Source organism: Heterodontus francisci, chromosome 16, assembly GCF_036365525.1.
Source record: "Heterodontus francisci isolate sHetFra1 chromosome 16, sHetFra1.hap1, whole genome shotgun sequence".
NCBI classification, from domain to species: Eukaryota; Metazoa; Chordata; class Chondrichthyes; order Heterodontiformes; family Heterodontidae; genus Heterodontus; species Heterodontus francisci.
In genome coordinates, this window is record NC_090386.1 from 20,996,097 (window position 1) to 21,012,249 (window position 16,153).

General features: G+C 44.7%; 1 protein-coding gene across 3 annotated transcripts in view; it reads left to right on the forward strand.

Moving 5' to 3' along the window:
* The window catches only part of pltp (phospholipid transfer protein), a 698,920-nt gene that overhangs the window by 680,115 nt on the left and 2,652 nt on the right, over positions 1-16,153 (forward strand). For all 3 annotated transcript variants that reach the window (XM_068048032.1, XM_068048031.1, XM_068048033.1), the window contains exons 13-15: positions 10,521-10,563; positions 12,444-12,507; positions 14,937-15,013. In XM_068048032.1, the coding sequence (XP_067904133.1) occupies positions 10,521-10,563; positions 12,444-12,507; positions 14,937-15,013 (184 nt within the window). The remainder of the gene's footprint in view (positions 1-10,520; positions 10,564-12,443; positions 12,508-14,936; positions 15,014-16,153) is intronic.

Sequence of the window (16,153 nt, forward strand, 5' to 3'; positions counted from 1 at the left end):
TAGAATTTAAGGCATTTCTCTCTGTTTACAGAAATAGAATTTAAGGCATTTCTCACAGTTTACAGTGATATAATTAAAGGCACTTCTCACAGTGTCCAGGAATAGAATTGGAGGGCATTTCTCACAGTGTGCAGTAATGCAGTTGAGGCCATTTCTCACAGCATACAGTGATAGAACTGAGGGCATTTCTCACAGTTTACAGGAGTAGAATTGATGGCATTTCTCACAGTTTACAGTAATAGAATTGGAGGGCATTTCTCACAGTGTACAGTAATGAAATTGAGGCTATTTCTCACTGTATACAGTAATGAAATTGAGGCTATTTCTCACAGCGTACAGTAATAGAATGAGGGCTTTTCTCACTGTGTACAGTAATAAAATTCGAGGCATTTCTCACAGTGTGCGGTATAGAATTGAGGGCAATTTTCTTTGTAATGTAATAGAACTGTGGGCATTTTTCAATGCACCGTAATAGAATTGTGTCAATTTCTCACAGTGTACATTCATAAAATTGAGGACATTTCTCTGTGTACAGCAATGGAATTGTGTGCAATTCTCACTGTGTGCATTTATTGAATTGTGGGCAGTTGACTGTGGTCAGCAATGCAATTGTTGGCACTTCTCAGTGTACATTCATTCATTTGTGCGCAGTCCCCACGATGTGCAGGAATGGAATTGTGTGCAGTTCTCAATGCACAGTAATCGAATTGTGTACAGTAATCCAATTTTGGACATGTCTCAATGTAGTGTAATGGAATCATTGCCAGCTCTCACTGTGTACAGTAATAGAATTGTGGGCATTTCTCACATTGCTGGGACCTTTGCTGTTTGTAGTATATATAAATGATTTGGAGCAAAATGTAGCTGGTCTGATTAGTAAGTTTGCGGACAACACAAAGGTTGGTGGAGTTGCGGATAGTGTTGAGGATTGTCAGAGGATACAGCAGGATATAGATCAGTTGGAGACTTGGGCGGAGAAATGGCAGATGGAGTTTAATCCGGACAAATGTGAGGTATTGCATTTTGGAAGGTCTAATGCAGGTGGGAAGTATACAGTAAATGGCAGAAACCTTAGGAGTATTGACCGGCAGAGAGATCTGGGCGTACAGGTCCACAGATCACTGAAAGTGGCAAAGCAGGTGGATAAGATAGTCAAGAAGGCATACGGCATGCTTGCCTTCATCGGTCGGGGCATAGAGTATAAAAATTGGCAAGACATGCTGCAGCTGTACAGAACTTTAGTTAGGCCACACTTGGAATATTGCGTGCAATTCTGGTTGCCACACTACCAGAAGGACGTGGAGGCTTTGGAGAGGGTACAGAGGAGGTTTACCAGGATGTTGCCTGGTCTGGAGGGCATTAGCTATGAGGAGAGGTTGGACAAACCCGGATTGTTTTCACTGGAACTGCGGAGGTGGAGGGGCGACATGATAGAGGTTTACAAAGTTATAAGCGACATGGACAGAGTGTTTAGTCAGAAGCTTTTTCCCAGGGTGGAAGAGTCAGTTACTAGGGGACATAGGTTTAAGGTGAGAGGGGCAAAGTTTAGAGGGGATGTGCGAGGCAAGTTCTTTACACAGAGGGTGGTGAGTGCCTGGAACTAGCTGCCGGGGGAGATGGTGGAAGCAGGTATGACAGCGACGTTTGTCAAGAGGCATCTTGACAAATAAATGAATAGGATGGGAATAGAGGGATATGGTCTCCGGAAGTGCAGAAGGTTTTAGTTTCGGCAGGCATCAAGATCGGCGCAGGCTTAGTGGGCCGAATGGCCTGTTCCTGTGCTGTACTGTTCTTTGTTCTTTGTTAATACTTGAATAGAATTGGGGGCAATTTTCAGTGCACAGTAATAAAATTGATGGCAGCTCTCACAGAGTACAGTATAAAATTGAGGGCTTTTCTCACAGTGTGCAGTATAGAATTGAAGGCATTTCTCGCAGTTTACAGTGATAGAATTGAGGGCTTTTCTCACAGTGTATTGCAATAGAATTGAGGGCATTTTCAGGGGCTAGAGTCAGTCAGTATAAAAGTGGACCAAAAACAAGAAATGCTGGATTCACTCAGCAGGTCTGGCAGCATCTGTGGAAAGAGAAGCAGAGTTAACGTTTCGGGTCAGTGACCCTTCTTCGGAACTGGGCCATCTTATAGTATAAAAGTGGGCCATCTTATAGTGCTGACTTTGTTTGCACTGGGGTGCTGACTTGGGTTGCATTTGAGTGATATAGTGGAAGTTTGGTGACTGAGGATAATTAAGGGTTAATTTTATCTTAAGTCTCACCTGTCTTTTATTTAGCAGATTAACTTAACAGTTGCTGTTTGGGTTGGGGAAGGTGAGTTTTGGACCAGCTTTAAACAGGGTTCACTCAGGCTCTGCTTGCAGCTGCACCTTGTTAATTAGAGAATTGATGTAAACCAGTTTTCAGGGGCTTGAGTCAGTCAGTATAAAAGTGGGCCATCTTATAGTGCTGACTTTGCAGTGGAGTGCTATGGTGGAAGTTTGGTGAGAGGGAGTGAGGAGATCTATTCATTTCCTACCTGTCCTCAGAGTGAGGGGAGCCAAGAGCTTCCAAAGAACTAAGCTGACTGGTGAATAAGTCCTGGTGGGTATTTTTCACAGTGGATTGAATTGTAAATCATTGTTTTAGCAGGATTTCATTATTTTTTTTAATTATAATCTTCTATAATTTTAAATTTAAAGGGTTTAGTCATGGCAGGAGAGCTTGAAGCCATGGTTTGCTCTTCTTGCTGCATGTGGAAATCTGGGAACATTTCTAGTCCCCAGGACCAGCATGTGTGCAGGAAGTGTGTCCAGCTGCAGCTCCTGGAAGCTTGGGTTTCAGAGCTGGAACGGTGGCTGGAAACACTGTGGAGTATCCGTGAGTGTGAGAGCATTGTGGATAGCATGTATAGAGAGGTGGTCACACTGCAGCTGAAGGGACTTGAGGGAGGAAGGGAATGGGTGACCACCAGGCAGTCCAAGAGAATCAGGCAGGTAGTTCAGGAGTCCCCTGAGATCCCGCTTGCACATTGGTATTCCATTTTGGAGGCTGATGAGGCTGGTTCCTCCAGGGAGTGTGGACAGAGCCAAGCTTCTGACACCGCAAGCAGCCTGTCTGCACAGGAAGGGGGAAAGAGAGGAAGAGCAATAGTAATAGGGGATTCTATAGTCAGGGGAACAGATAGGCGCTACTGTGGCTGTCAACGTGACTCCAGGATGGTGTGTTGCCTCCCTGGTGCCAGGGTCTGAGATGTCACTAAATGGCTGCAGTGCATCCTGAAGGGGGAGGGTGATAAGGCAGAGGTCATGGTACATGTTGGTACCAATGACATAGGTAGAAAGAGGGATGAGGTCTTGCATCAAGAATTCAGGGAGTTAGGCAGTAAACTAAAAAGCAGTGTATTTACACCTAATCTGTACTAATGCTTTGTCTTTCAACACACCATTTACATATTGTTTGCCTTTGCTCTGTGACCTTTTGGTCAGCTATGTGGCCTGGTCCAATCTAGACCTCCTTTGTTATCTCTTGCCCCACCCCCCACCTCACTTGCTTATAACCTGTGACTTTTCTAATATTTGTCAGTTCTGATGAAGGGTCACTGACCCGAAACGTTAACTCTGCTTCTCTTTTCACAGATGCTGCCAGACCTGCTGAGTGGTTCCAGCATTTCTTGTTTTTATTTCAGATTTCCAGCATCCGCAGTATTTTGCTTTCAGACTAAAAAGCAGGACCTCTCTAGTTGTAATCTCTGGATTACTCCCAGTGCCACGTGCTAGTGAGTATAGAAATAGGAGAATAGCACAGATGAATGTGTGGCTTAAGAGTTGGTGTAGGAGGGAGGGTTTTAGATTCCTGGACCATTGGGACCGTTTCAGGGGAAGATGGGACCTGTACAAGCGGGACGATCTGCATCTGAACCAGAGGGGAACTAACATCCTTGCTGGCAGGTTTGCTGGTGCTGTTGGGAGGAGCTTAAACTAATTTGTCAGTGGGAGGGGATGCAGACTCCTGGTAGAATAGGGACACAGCTAAACACAGGAAGGTGAACAAGTCAGGGAATACAGCGGAAGTAAGTTTCAAGGAAGTAAGACCAAGGAGAAGGACTTGGTGGATGATGAGCCTAGGGAAAGGGGTGCAGATAGTCTCAGTCATCTCATTATCAAAAAGGAGGAGGTGTTGGGTGTCTTGCAGAGCATTGAGGTAGATAAGTCCCCAGGGCCTGATGTGTTCTACCCTAGAATACTGAGGGAGGCAAGGGAAGAAATTGCTGGGGCCTTGACAGAAATCTTTGCATCCTCATTGGCTACAGGTGAGGTCCCAGAGGACTGGAGAATAGCCAATGTTGTTCCTTTGTTTAAGAAGGGTGGCAAGGATAATCCAGGAAATTATAGGCTGGTGAGCCTTACGTCAGTGGTAGGGACACTATTAGGGAGGATTCTTCGGGACAGGATTTACTCCCATTTGGAAACAAACAAACTTATTAGCGAGAGACAGCATGGTTTTGTGAAGGGGAGGTCGTGTCTTACTAATTTGATTGAGTTTTTTGAGGAAGTGATGAAGATGATTGATGAGGGAAGGGCGGTGGATGTTGTCTATATGGACTTTAGTAAAGCCTTTGACAAGGTCCTACATGGCAGACTGGTGCAAAAGGTGAAGTCACACGGGATCAGAGGTGAGCTGGCAAGATGGATACAAAACTGGCTCTGTCACAGAAGACAGAGGGTATCAGTGGATGGGTGTTTTTCTGAATGGAGGGATTAGACTAGTGGTGTTCTGCAGGGATCAGTGCTGGGACCTTTGCTGTTTGTAGTATATATAAATGATTTGGAGGAAAATGTAGCTGGTCTGATTAGTAAGTTTGCGGGCGACACAAAGGTTGGTGGAGTTGCGGATAATGATGAGGATTGTCAGAGGATACAGCAGGTTATAGATCGGTTGGAGACTTGGGCGGAGAAATGGCAGATGGAGTTTAATCCGGACAAATGTGAGGTAATGCATTTTGGAAGGTATAATGCAGGAGGGAGGTATACAGTAAATGGCAGAACCCTTAGGAGTATTGACAGGCAGAGAGATCTGGGCGTACAGGTCCACAGGTCACAAAGTGGAAACGCAGGTGGATAAGGTAGTCAAGAAGGCATTCGGCATGCTTGCCTTGATCAGTCGGGGCATAGAGTATAAAAATTGGCAAGACATGCTGCAGCTGTACAGAACTTTAGTTAGGCCACACTTGGAATATTGCGTGCAATTCTGGTCGCCACACTACCAGAAGGACGTGGAGGCTTTGGAGAGGGTACAGAGGAGGTTTACCAGGATGTTGCCTGGTCTGGAGGGCATTAGCTATGAGGAGAGGTTGGAAAAACTCGGATTGTTTTCACTTGAACGACGGAGGTGGAGGGGCGACATGATAGAGGTTTACAATGTTATGAGCGGCATGGACAGAGTGGATAGTCAGAAGCTTTTTCCCAGGGTGGAAGAGTCAGTTACTAGGGGACATGGGTTTAAGGTGAGAGGGGCAAAGTTTCGAGGGGATGTGCGAAGCAATTTTTTTTTTTTTTACAGAGGGTGGTGAGTGCCTTGAACTTGCTGCCAGGGGAGGTGGTGGAAGCAGATACGATAGCGATATTTGTCAAGAGACATCTTGACAAATATATGAATAGGAAGGGAATAGAGGGATATGGGCCCCAGAAGTGCAGAAGGTGTTAGTTTCGGCAGGCATCAAGATCGGCGCAGGCTTGGAGGGCCAAATGGCCTGTTCCTGTGCTGTACTGTTCTTTGTTCTTTGATGGAAGGCCCCTACTTTAATGCCAGGGGTATTGCAGGTAAAACGGATGAGTTAAGGGCAATGATTGACACGTGGAATTGTGATATAGTAGCCATCACGGAGACATGGTTGAGGGAGGGGCAGGATTGGCAGCTCAATATCCTGGGATATAGAATCTTCAGGCGAGACAGAGGAGGGGGTAAAAGAGGAGGGGGCATTGCAATATTAGTTAAGAAGTCAGTTGCTGCACTATGGAGAGATGATATCTTGGAGGGGGCATCAAATGAAGTTTTATAGGTAGAGCTTAGGAATAAAAAAGGGACGGCCACATTGCTCAATGTTTATTATAGACCCCCAGATAGTCAGCGGGAAATTGAGGAGCAAATGTGTGCAATTTGCAGAGGTGAGTAAAAATAGGGTAATTATATTAGGTGATTTCAACTTTCCCAATACTAATTGGGATAGTCATCGTGTTAAGGGCTTAGATGGAGTGGAGGTCTTAATGTATACAGGAGAACTTTTTAGCTCAATATGTAGAAGATCCAACAAGGGAGGGTGCAGTGCTGGACTTGATTCTGGGGAATGAAGCCGGACAGGTGGTTGATGTGTTGGTGGGGGATCATTTTGGTGATAGCGACCACAACATGGTACAATTTAAGCTTGTTATGGAGAAAGAAATCGACAAGTCACAAAAAAAGGTTTTGGATTGGGGGAGAGGGAATTTTGGTAAAATAAGGCAGGATCTGGCCAAGGTAGACAGGAAAGAGTTACTTGTCAGGAAATCTACAGAAGAGCAGTGGGAGGCATTCAAAAAGGAAATGGGGAGGGTACAGGCCCAACATGTTCCCTCCAGGGTAATAGGTAGGAGCAACAAGCCCAGAGAACCATGGATGACCAGAAACATTCAGGGTACGATGAGAAGGAAAAGAGAGGCTTTTAGCAAATACAAGGAGAGCAAATCAATGGAAGCATTAGTGGAATACAGAAAGTGTAGGATGGAGCTTAAGAAAGCAATTAGGAAAGCAAAGAGGGGATATGAGAAAGCTCTGGCTGGTAAAAGTAGGGGAAATCCCAAGATATTCTATAAGTATATCAATGGGAAGAGGATAACCAGGAAAGAGTAGGACCCATTAGGGACCAAGGCAGTAATTTGTCGGTGGAGCCAGAGGACATTGGTACGGTGTTGAATGAATACTTCACATCTGTCTTCACACGAGAAAGAGGATGTAGATATGGAAATTAGAGAGAGACTGAGGTTCTTGAGCAAATTGTCATAGGGAGTGACAAGGTATTGGAGGTTTTGGAAGGCTTAAAAGTGGACAAATCTCCAGGTCTGGACGATTTGTGTCCCAGGATGCTGTGGGAGGTGAGGGTGGAGATTGCAGGGGCTCTGACCCTAATTTTTAATTCCTCTCTGGCCACGGGGGAGGCGCCAGAGGACTGGAGAACAGCTAATGTGGTCCCACTATTTAAGAAAGGTTGTAGACATAAGCCAGGGAACTACAGACCAGTGAGTCTCACGTCAGTGGTCGGGAAACTATTGGAGAAAATTCTGAAGGAGAGAATCTATCACCACTTGGAGAGGCAAAATTTGATTAGGAATAGTCAGCATAGCTTTGTCAGAGGGAGGTCATGCCTAACAAATTTGATTGAACTTTTTTGAGCATGTGACCGGGTGTGTAGATGAGGGTAGTGCAGTTGATGTAGCTTACATGGATTTCAGCAAAGCCTTTGACAAGGTCCCACATGGGAGACTTATCAAGAAAGCAAATGCACATGGGATACAAGGTAACTTGATAAGGTGGATTCAAAATTGGCTTAACTGTAGGAGACAGAGTGATGACAGACGGCTGTTTTAATGACTGGAAGACAGTGTCCAGTGGTGTACCACAGGGATCTGTGCTGAGTCCCCTATTGTTTGTCATTTATATAAACGACATAGATGACTATGTGGGGGTAGGATCAGTAAGTTCGTGGATGACACAAAGATTGGCCGAGTGGTTAACAGTGATGTGGAGTGTCTTGGGTTCCAGGAAGATATAGATGGATGGTCAAATGGGCAGAAAAGTGGCCGATGGAATTTAACCCTGAGAAGTGAGGTTATATACTTTGGAAGGAGTAATGTGACACAGAAGTATTCAATGAATGGCCTGACACTGGGAAGTTCTGAGGACAAAGGGACCTTGGCCTGTTTGTCCACAGATCTCTGAAGGGCAGGTTAATAGGGTGGTGAAAAAGGCATATGGGACACATGCCTTTATCAATCGAGGCATAGATTACAAAAGCAGGGAGGTCATGTTGGAGTTGTACAGAACTTTGGTAAGGCCACAGCTGGAGTACTGTGTGCAATTCTGGTCACCACATTATAGGAAGGATGTGATTGCATTGGAGGGGGTGCAGAGGTGATTCACTAGGATGTTGCCTGGGATGCAACATTTAAGCTATGAAGAGAGGTTGGATAGGCTTGGGTTGTTTTCGCTGGAGCAGAGAAGACTGAGGGGTGACCTAATTGAGGTGTACAAGATTATGAGGAGCATGGACAGGGTGGATAGGGAGCAGCTGTTCCCCTTAGTTGAAGGGTCAGTTACGAGAGGTCACAAGTTTAAGCTGAGGGGTGGGAGGTTTAAGAGGGATTTGAGGAAGAACTTTTTTACCCAGAGGGTGGTGATGGTCTGGAATGCCCTGCCTGGGAGGGTGGTAGAGGCAGGTTGCCTCGCATCCTTTAAAAAGTACCTGGATGAGCACTTGGCACATCATAACATTCAAGGCTATGGGCCAAGCGCTGGTAAATGGGATTAGGTAGACAGGTCAGGTGTTTTAATGCATCGGTGCAGACTCGATGGGCCGAAGGGCCTCTTCTGCACTATTATTCTGTGATTTCTCACAGTATACAGTGATAGAATTGAGGGCATTTCTCGCAGTGTACAGTAACAGAATTGTGGACAGTTCTCAGTGTAGCATAATATAATTGAGGGCTATTTTCAGTGCACAGTAATAGAATTGAGGGCAGTTCCCACAGTGTACAGTAATAGACTTGTGGGGCATTCTCTGTGTACAATAATAGACTTGTGGGGCATTCTCTGTGTACAATAATAGACTTGTGGGGCATTCTCTGTGTACAATAATAGACTTGTGGGGCATTCTCTGTGTACAATAATAGAATCATTGCCAACTCTCAATATACAGTAATAGAACTGGGAGCAGCTTTCACAGGCAGTGGGAGGCATTCAAGCAAGTGATAGTGAGTGTTGAGAACCAATCTATTCCCACAAAGGAAAAGGGTGGGACTCCCAAATCTGGAGCCCCTGGATGTCAAGGAGTATGTAGGTAGGATAAGGCAAAAAAGGGAATCTTAGCTTAGATATCGGATGCTCACTACAGCATCTCTCATAGAGGAGTGTAGAAAGTGTAGTAATTAAATGAAAATTTTGGAAAGCAGAGTTGCATGAAAAAATATTGGCAAGTAAAATCAATGGAACCCAAAGGTGAACTATTAGCTCATGAAGAGCAGGAGGATAACTATGGAAAGATGAGGACCAATTAGAGATCAAAAACTTTACCTGTGTTTAGAGGTAGAAGATGTGAGCATGGTTCTTCATGAATCCTTTACAACTCTCAACAAAAGAGGAGGTTGATGCTGACTTATACCTAAGGAGGAGGAGCATGAATATTGGATGGGAGTTTCAGAGTGAGAGGCAATATTAATATGTTTAGCATCCTTGAAAATAGAGATACCACCAGGCCTGGGTGAAATGTATGCCAGGCTGTTGATGGTCAGAGCCTCTGCTATTTCTTCCCTTGCTTCTCATTTTCCAACCTTCTCTGCATACAGGTATGGTACTGGAGGACTGATGTCATTGTACCATTGTTTAAAAAAGAAGGGGATAGACTGAGTCATTATAGGCAGTGAGCCTAACCTTGGTGGTGGGAAAATTATTGGAAAAAATTATGAGGGACAATGTAAATCATCACTCAAAGGGATGAATTTTCAAGCACATGGATTTGTTAAGGAAAGGTGTGTCTGACTGAATTGATGGTATTTTTTAAGAAGGTAACAAGGAAGGTTGATGGATGTAGTGCATTTGATATCTTCTACATGGAATTTAGCAAGGTTTTTGACAAGATCCCATAAGTGGCAAGTTGGATCTAAAATTGGCTCAGTGGCAGGAAGCAAAAGGTTATGTTCGATGGGTGCTTTGGTGACTGGAAGGTTGTTGCCAGTGGGGTTCCACAGGGCTTCGTACTGGGTTCCTTGCTTTTCATCACATGTATCAATGATTTAGAATTTAACTTATGGGGCGTGATTAAGAGGTTTTAAGATGGTACACAATTTGATGTAGTTGCTATTGAGGAGGAGAGCTGTAGGCTGCAGGAGGATCAATGGATCAATGGATTGGTGACTTTCACTGCTGGGCTTGGGCCATGCACCTTTCCCTGGACCTGGACTGAGACTCCTTTATTCCAAACTCATTTCACACACAATCCTCATGGGACACTTTTTTTTTTTCTGATATTAAGAGATGTTTCAATATGGGGATGGATGTGTTCATTGTGTGAACATGTTTGGGAATTAGTTTATTCATTGGGATTCTCCGCTATCAGACATCAAGTGGATTGGAACAGTTATTCACAAAGTACCAGCTCTACGGGAGTAGTGGAGTTCGTGACTGAGACAGGAGCCTTCAAATGTACTGTGCTGCTCAATGTTACTGTGGGCAGATTTATTTAAAGAAATGCTTTTATGATTTTTTTTTTCCCCATAGATTCAGGATGTATTCATCAAAGTCCACTCTGGAGTCACTGGCGGTAAGTAAACATGACTAACATAGACAGAAATCCTCATCAATGCAGAAGCAGCAATCTGTGTACAGAACCCATTCGATTATCAATCCATTAAATTCAATGGAAATAACAGATTGACAATCCACCTGTTGCATTACCACCCACATGGTGAAAAAGGTATCCCATACTCATTCTGATCACAAGTGTTGTATTTATAAGCACAAGAGTAAAATATAATGGAAAGTAACCTGTATAATGTCTTACCTTAGAGACTACCTTAACAGACCAATTTGTCAGGCTTTAGATACAGACATAGCATTGTTATGCTAAATAATTCTCCATTCCTCAGTGAAGGTTTGTAATGAGCTATGCACCTGGGAAAGTCTAGGTCTGAGACTTTCAGCTGGAGCATGTGACCATTTCCTTTTAGACTCTCCCTCCAACCTCAGCTATTATTTGTACCACAGAAGGTGATGGGACCCCACAGTCCTCAAGCCTGATGTGACAACCTTCTCTTCTGGTTTATCACTCAGGAAATGAAACTTTATCCTCTGTGCGAGAGTTACCTTACCAATATCTGTCATGTGTCCATTATTGTAATAAAGAACACTGGGCTCAAGAAATGTAGAGAATAAAAGAAAATAAAGATTTACATTTCTATAGCGCCTCTCACCTCCAGCCATCCCAAAGATCTTTACAGCTTTGAAGTACTTTGAAGTGTAATCACTGTTGTAATGTAGGAAAACAGTGCGGTCAATTTTGCATATGACAAGCTCCCACAAACAGCAATGTGATAGTAACCAGATAATCTGTTTTAGTGATGTTGTTTGAGGGATAAATAGTGAACAGGAAACCAGAAGAACTATCCTGCTGCTCATCAAAATAGTGAATTAGGATCTTTTACGTCTGCCTGAACTGGTAGAGGCCAAGGTTTAATGTCTCAGTCAAAAGTAGCACTTCCTTAATACTGCACTAAAGTGTCAGCCTAGATTATGGGCTCAAGTCTCTAGTGTGGCATAACTGCTACCCACTGAGCCATGGCTGACCCATGAAGTTAACATGTAAGTGATTGTAGATGTTATGCTCTATGCTGTCGAATGGTAGACTGGGGACCATTGCCTGCAATTCACATACAGCAATGCCACTATATGTATGTGAGGGGGGCAGGGGGGGGGGGGGTGCAGCCTGTACCAATGAGCTATCTAGGAAATAGATCATTTAGGCCTTCCTCTTTGGCACAGCTACTTTCTAACTTGCCTAAGACCCAGAAGCAGATCTCTTAACCAGCCCTGCAGCCAGAGCCAATTGTGTACTAATGCAAGCATCACCACCCAGCCCACAACAAGCATGGCTGCTTATAATCTTGGGTCTGTGTTGATGACGCTGTAATGAGCACATTTTTAACAAATCAGTTTTTTTAACAATTAATAGTACACATGTGAGAAGGTCTTGGATTCAAGCCCATACAGTTGCCTTCTGCCCCTTCCCCATCCCCACGATGGCTCAGACCATGCCTGAACCCAAGCCTATGTTGGGTGATACAAGGAGGTCGGACAATAAAAGATATATATGTTGGAAACATCTGGGAAGGAGGGAGAAGCTTCTGAGGTAAGAGTCAGGGGAGAGAGGAGCTTGGCCCTGCCCATCACTGCATCCCATAGTCTTTAAATTCTGTTAAGTCCAAACCAGGCCAAAGACAGCACAGTGACAGGGCAAGGCAAGGCTCGGGTCATTGCTCTGACCTGTGCTGATCTGCTGTTGAAAGGTCATAGACAACTGAGAACTGATACCTCAACATCATCATACAGGCCAGCAGGGGGTAGCAATGGACTGTTGTGGCTATCAATGGTTAGATGTTGGGCCAGGCTTCAGTTCTGATATAACCGCTTCCTCTGCTGTTTCAGCTGATTCCTCTCCAAACTCCAATGAGCGCTCTTCTGCAAATCCGCGTCATGCCAATTATCAATGGTAAGTGTACTCGCTTGCAATGATTATCACTGTCAGGTGTTGTATTTGCACATTCATCATGCTATAATTGATGTGATGTGATCTCTATTTACACACTCAGTACGGTGTAGATTATGAGCAATGGGAGCTGTATTAACACACCCTGGTATGGATTATCAGTGATGGTGCTGCATTTACACACTTACACTCCTGCAGATTATCATTGATTTTATTTGTATTTACATAAACACCATGGTGTTGATTATCAGTGATGGCTGGTGTATTTACACCCTTACCATGGTGTAGACTAATGGAGATGCTACTGTATTGACACACTCACCATGGGTTAGATTATCAGTGGAAGCCGTATTTACACAGTACCCATGGTTTATCTTCAAGGTCTGCGAACATTGTACCATTGTTCAAAAAGAGTGCAAGGAATAGACCAAATAATATTTTTTTTTATTCAGTCATGGGATGTGGGCGACCCTGGCTAGGCCAGCACTTATTGCTCATCCCTAATTGCCCTTGAGAAGGTGGTGGTGAGCTGCCTTCTTGAACCGCTGCAGTCCTTAGGGTGTAGGTACACCTACAGTGCTGTTAGGAAGGGGGTTCCAGGATTTTGACCCAACGACAATGAAGGAATGGTGATATAGTTCCAAGTTAGGATGGTGTGTGCCTTTGAGGGGAACTTGCAGGTGGTGGTGTCCCCATGCATCTGCTGCAGACATGGGGTGGGACTGACATCAGGGAGGGTTTACAGCTAGCTTGGTTGACTGGGGGATGGGGCAAAGCACACCTCCTCCTGGCCAACAAGATGGGATGGAAAAGCACTTGCCTCTTCCATCTGACTGTCCTCAACCTCCCTGCATCTGCCGCCCTTGTCCTTGTAGGTGGTAGAAGTCGTGGGTTTAGAAGCTGCTATCTAAGGAGCCTTGGTGAGTTGCTGCAGAGCATCTTGCAGATGGTGGTGGAGGGAGTGAATGTTTATGGATGGGGTGCCAATCAAGTGGGCTGCTTTGTCCTGGATGGTGTCGAGCTTCTTGAGTGTTGTTGGAGCTGCACTCAACCAGGCAAGTGCAGCATATTACATCACAGTCCTGACCTGTGCCTTGTAGATGGTGGACAGACTTTGGGGAGTCAGGAGGTGAGTTACTTGTCGCAGAATTCCCAGCCTCTGATCTGCTCTTGTAGCTACAGCATTTATGTGGCTGGTCCAGTTTCTGGTCAATGGTAACCCCTAGGATGTTGATAGTGGGGGATTCAGTGATTGTAATGCCATTGAATGTCAAGGGGAGATGGTTAGATTCTGTCTTGTTTGAGATTGTCATTGCCTGGCACTTATCAGTTGGCTGCTGTACTTACACACTCACCCTGGTATAGATTATCAGTGGGTGCTGTATTTACATGTTCACGTTGGCTTAGATTATCAGTGATGGGTGCTGTATTTGCACACTCTCCATTATAGTGATGTTGCGGTAGTTAACTGTTGAACTATTTTTGGCGAAACTATTTGTTGGTACCTTGACACACCTGCTGCCTCTATCAGATAAATGATGAAATGAAAATTTCAATGCCAGGCTATGAGGAAGAGTAGCTAGTTGTGGACCCACACAGACAGTTGATATGTATCTGTTTTAACATTAGTCATTGTCTCTTACTTTTGCACACAATGCAGAAACTGGAGAAGCCTGAAATGCCAGAGTTTCCTGTGAAGTTAGATAAACATACAGGTAACCCTTCACTGCAATGTGACATTGTGAAACATGCTCTGTTTCTTTAACTCCACTGCTGATGCCTAAGTACACCTGCCTGGGAGGAGGTAGCCCTCCAGTACCTTGATCATGTGGACATTCTTTATATATGGCCGAGACAGTGGACTTTTCAACAGCAGCATCATCACAGCTGATTCTGACCTTGTCCTTGTCTGATAATCACCTGCTTGTATACAAGTTCCAGAAGATTGCTGGATGGTAATCAGAGCAGAAAAGCCCTGTCTGTTTTTTCCACTCCCAAGGACTCCTATCAGAGGAAAGCTGAGGCAATTTAATGTGTCCAGAGTAACCTAGTCATCAGCTAACTCTGAGTGCAAGGTAGGATGTTATACTCTGTGGTTCAGTATTGCATCATGCAGCACCTTTTATAGAAAAGCATCATAGAATCATAGAATGGTTACAACACAGAAGTAGGCCATTTGGCCCATCGTGTCCATGCCATCTCTCAGCTGGTCCCACTCTGTTGCCTTTTCTTGTAGCCCTGCAAAGCTTTTCTGTTCAGATAATCATCCAATTCCCTTTTGAAAGCCAAATATAACCCCAAGCCATCAGGACAGATGGCATTATGTGTCCCATACCCAGCAGTAAAGAATATGTAAATAAAGCTAATGTGCCAACTCCCCTTCCAATGCAGATGTTTACTGTCCCGCTGTTTTTTATTCTTTCTCTGCTCAGAGCGGACTCTGGAAGGAGTGCAGATTCCAATCCCAGAAGGAATTGACTTCATCAATGAGACTATGAAAAATCATATGGTGGGTAATCTCGTAACAGACTGAAGTCCCCTGTGAGCTAATTATTTACATTAATCTGTCTACCAGGTTTGGTAAAGTCTGATGTGGAACGGTTGAACAATTCTGTCACCTGAGACCCAAACAATATGATCATGAATTACACTGTATACAGCACTATACAACACATCATTCCATACAGTACTTAATGCAAGTGACCATACATTAGCTCCTGTAGTACTTCATGCATGTTACTATAAAGTACACCAATCCTATAGAATGTACCTGTTGCATTAAAGGTTGTGCTAAGGGCCATGCCAGTGTGCAGCCATATTTTGTGGTAATAGGCACAAGTGCTGCACCTATTCTTTACATTGTAGTACTGTAGGTTTTGTGCCTCTAGCTCACTGTGACCCTCAGAAGTAATTCTTATTCTGGTTGTAAAAGTGGAAGCAAGGATGAGATTCCAAGAATCTTCTCTCATGGCCAAAGAGAGGAGGCCCAATATCAGGAGATTTGCCTGAATGTTTAATTCTTTTGAGTTGGATGCGTACAATCTGCTAGTCTCTCTTTTCAACAATCCCACCAGAAGAATCACGTTTGGTTGTTTCCCATTGCGATGTCACTCTGGCCATCATAACAGTGAGTCAGGAAGGGTGAGGGGGATATTTAGTGGCTGGGAAACCCAAAAGTATGTGTTTCCTGGGGACTCCTTTTGAGTTTAACACCAAGATGTGATTTTTTTTTTTAATCTTTCTGATAAATTGGGGGAGGGTGGGTGTGAAGGTATGTCGACAAGGGGAGCTGCAGGCATGGGCAGTGTAGACCTTGTGGGGGGCTGCAGGTAAGGAGTGCTGCGGGCACAGGAAGTGTAGACCTAGGGAGCTGCAGGCATGGGAACTGTAGACTTGGGGAGTGGAGGGGGTGGCTGCAGCCATGGGAAGTGTAGACCTGGGGAGGCTGCAGGCATGGAAACTGTAGACCTGATGAGGGTGGGGGGTTGGGGGGGGGGGGGCGCAGAGGAGAGGCTGCAGGCATGGGAACTGTCACCCTGAGGGTGTGGGGTGGGTGCTGCAAGCATGGGAAGTGTAGACCTGGTGGGGGTGGAGGGGGCGTGCTGCAGGTGTGGCAAGGTGCAGGCATGTGGGAGCTGTTGTGGGGGTG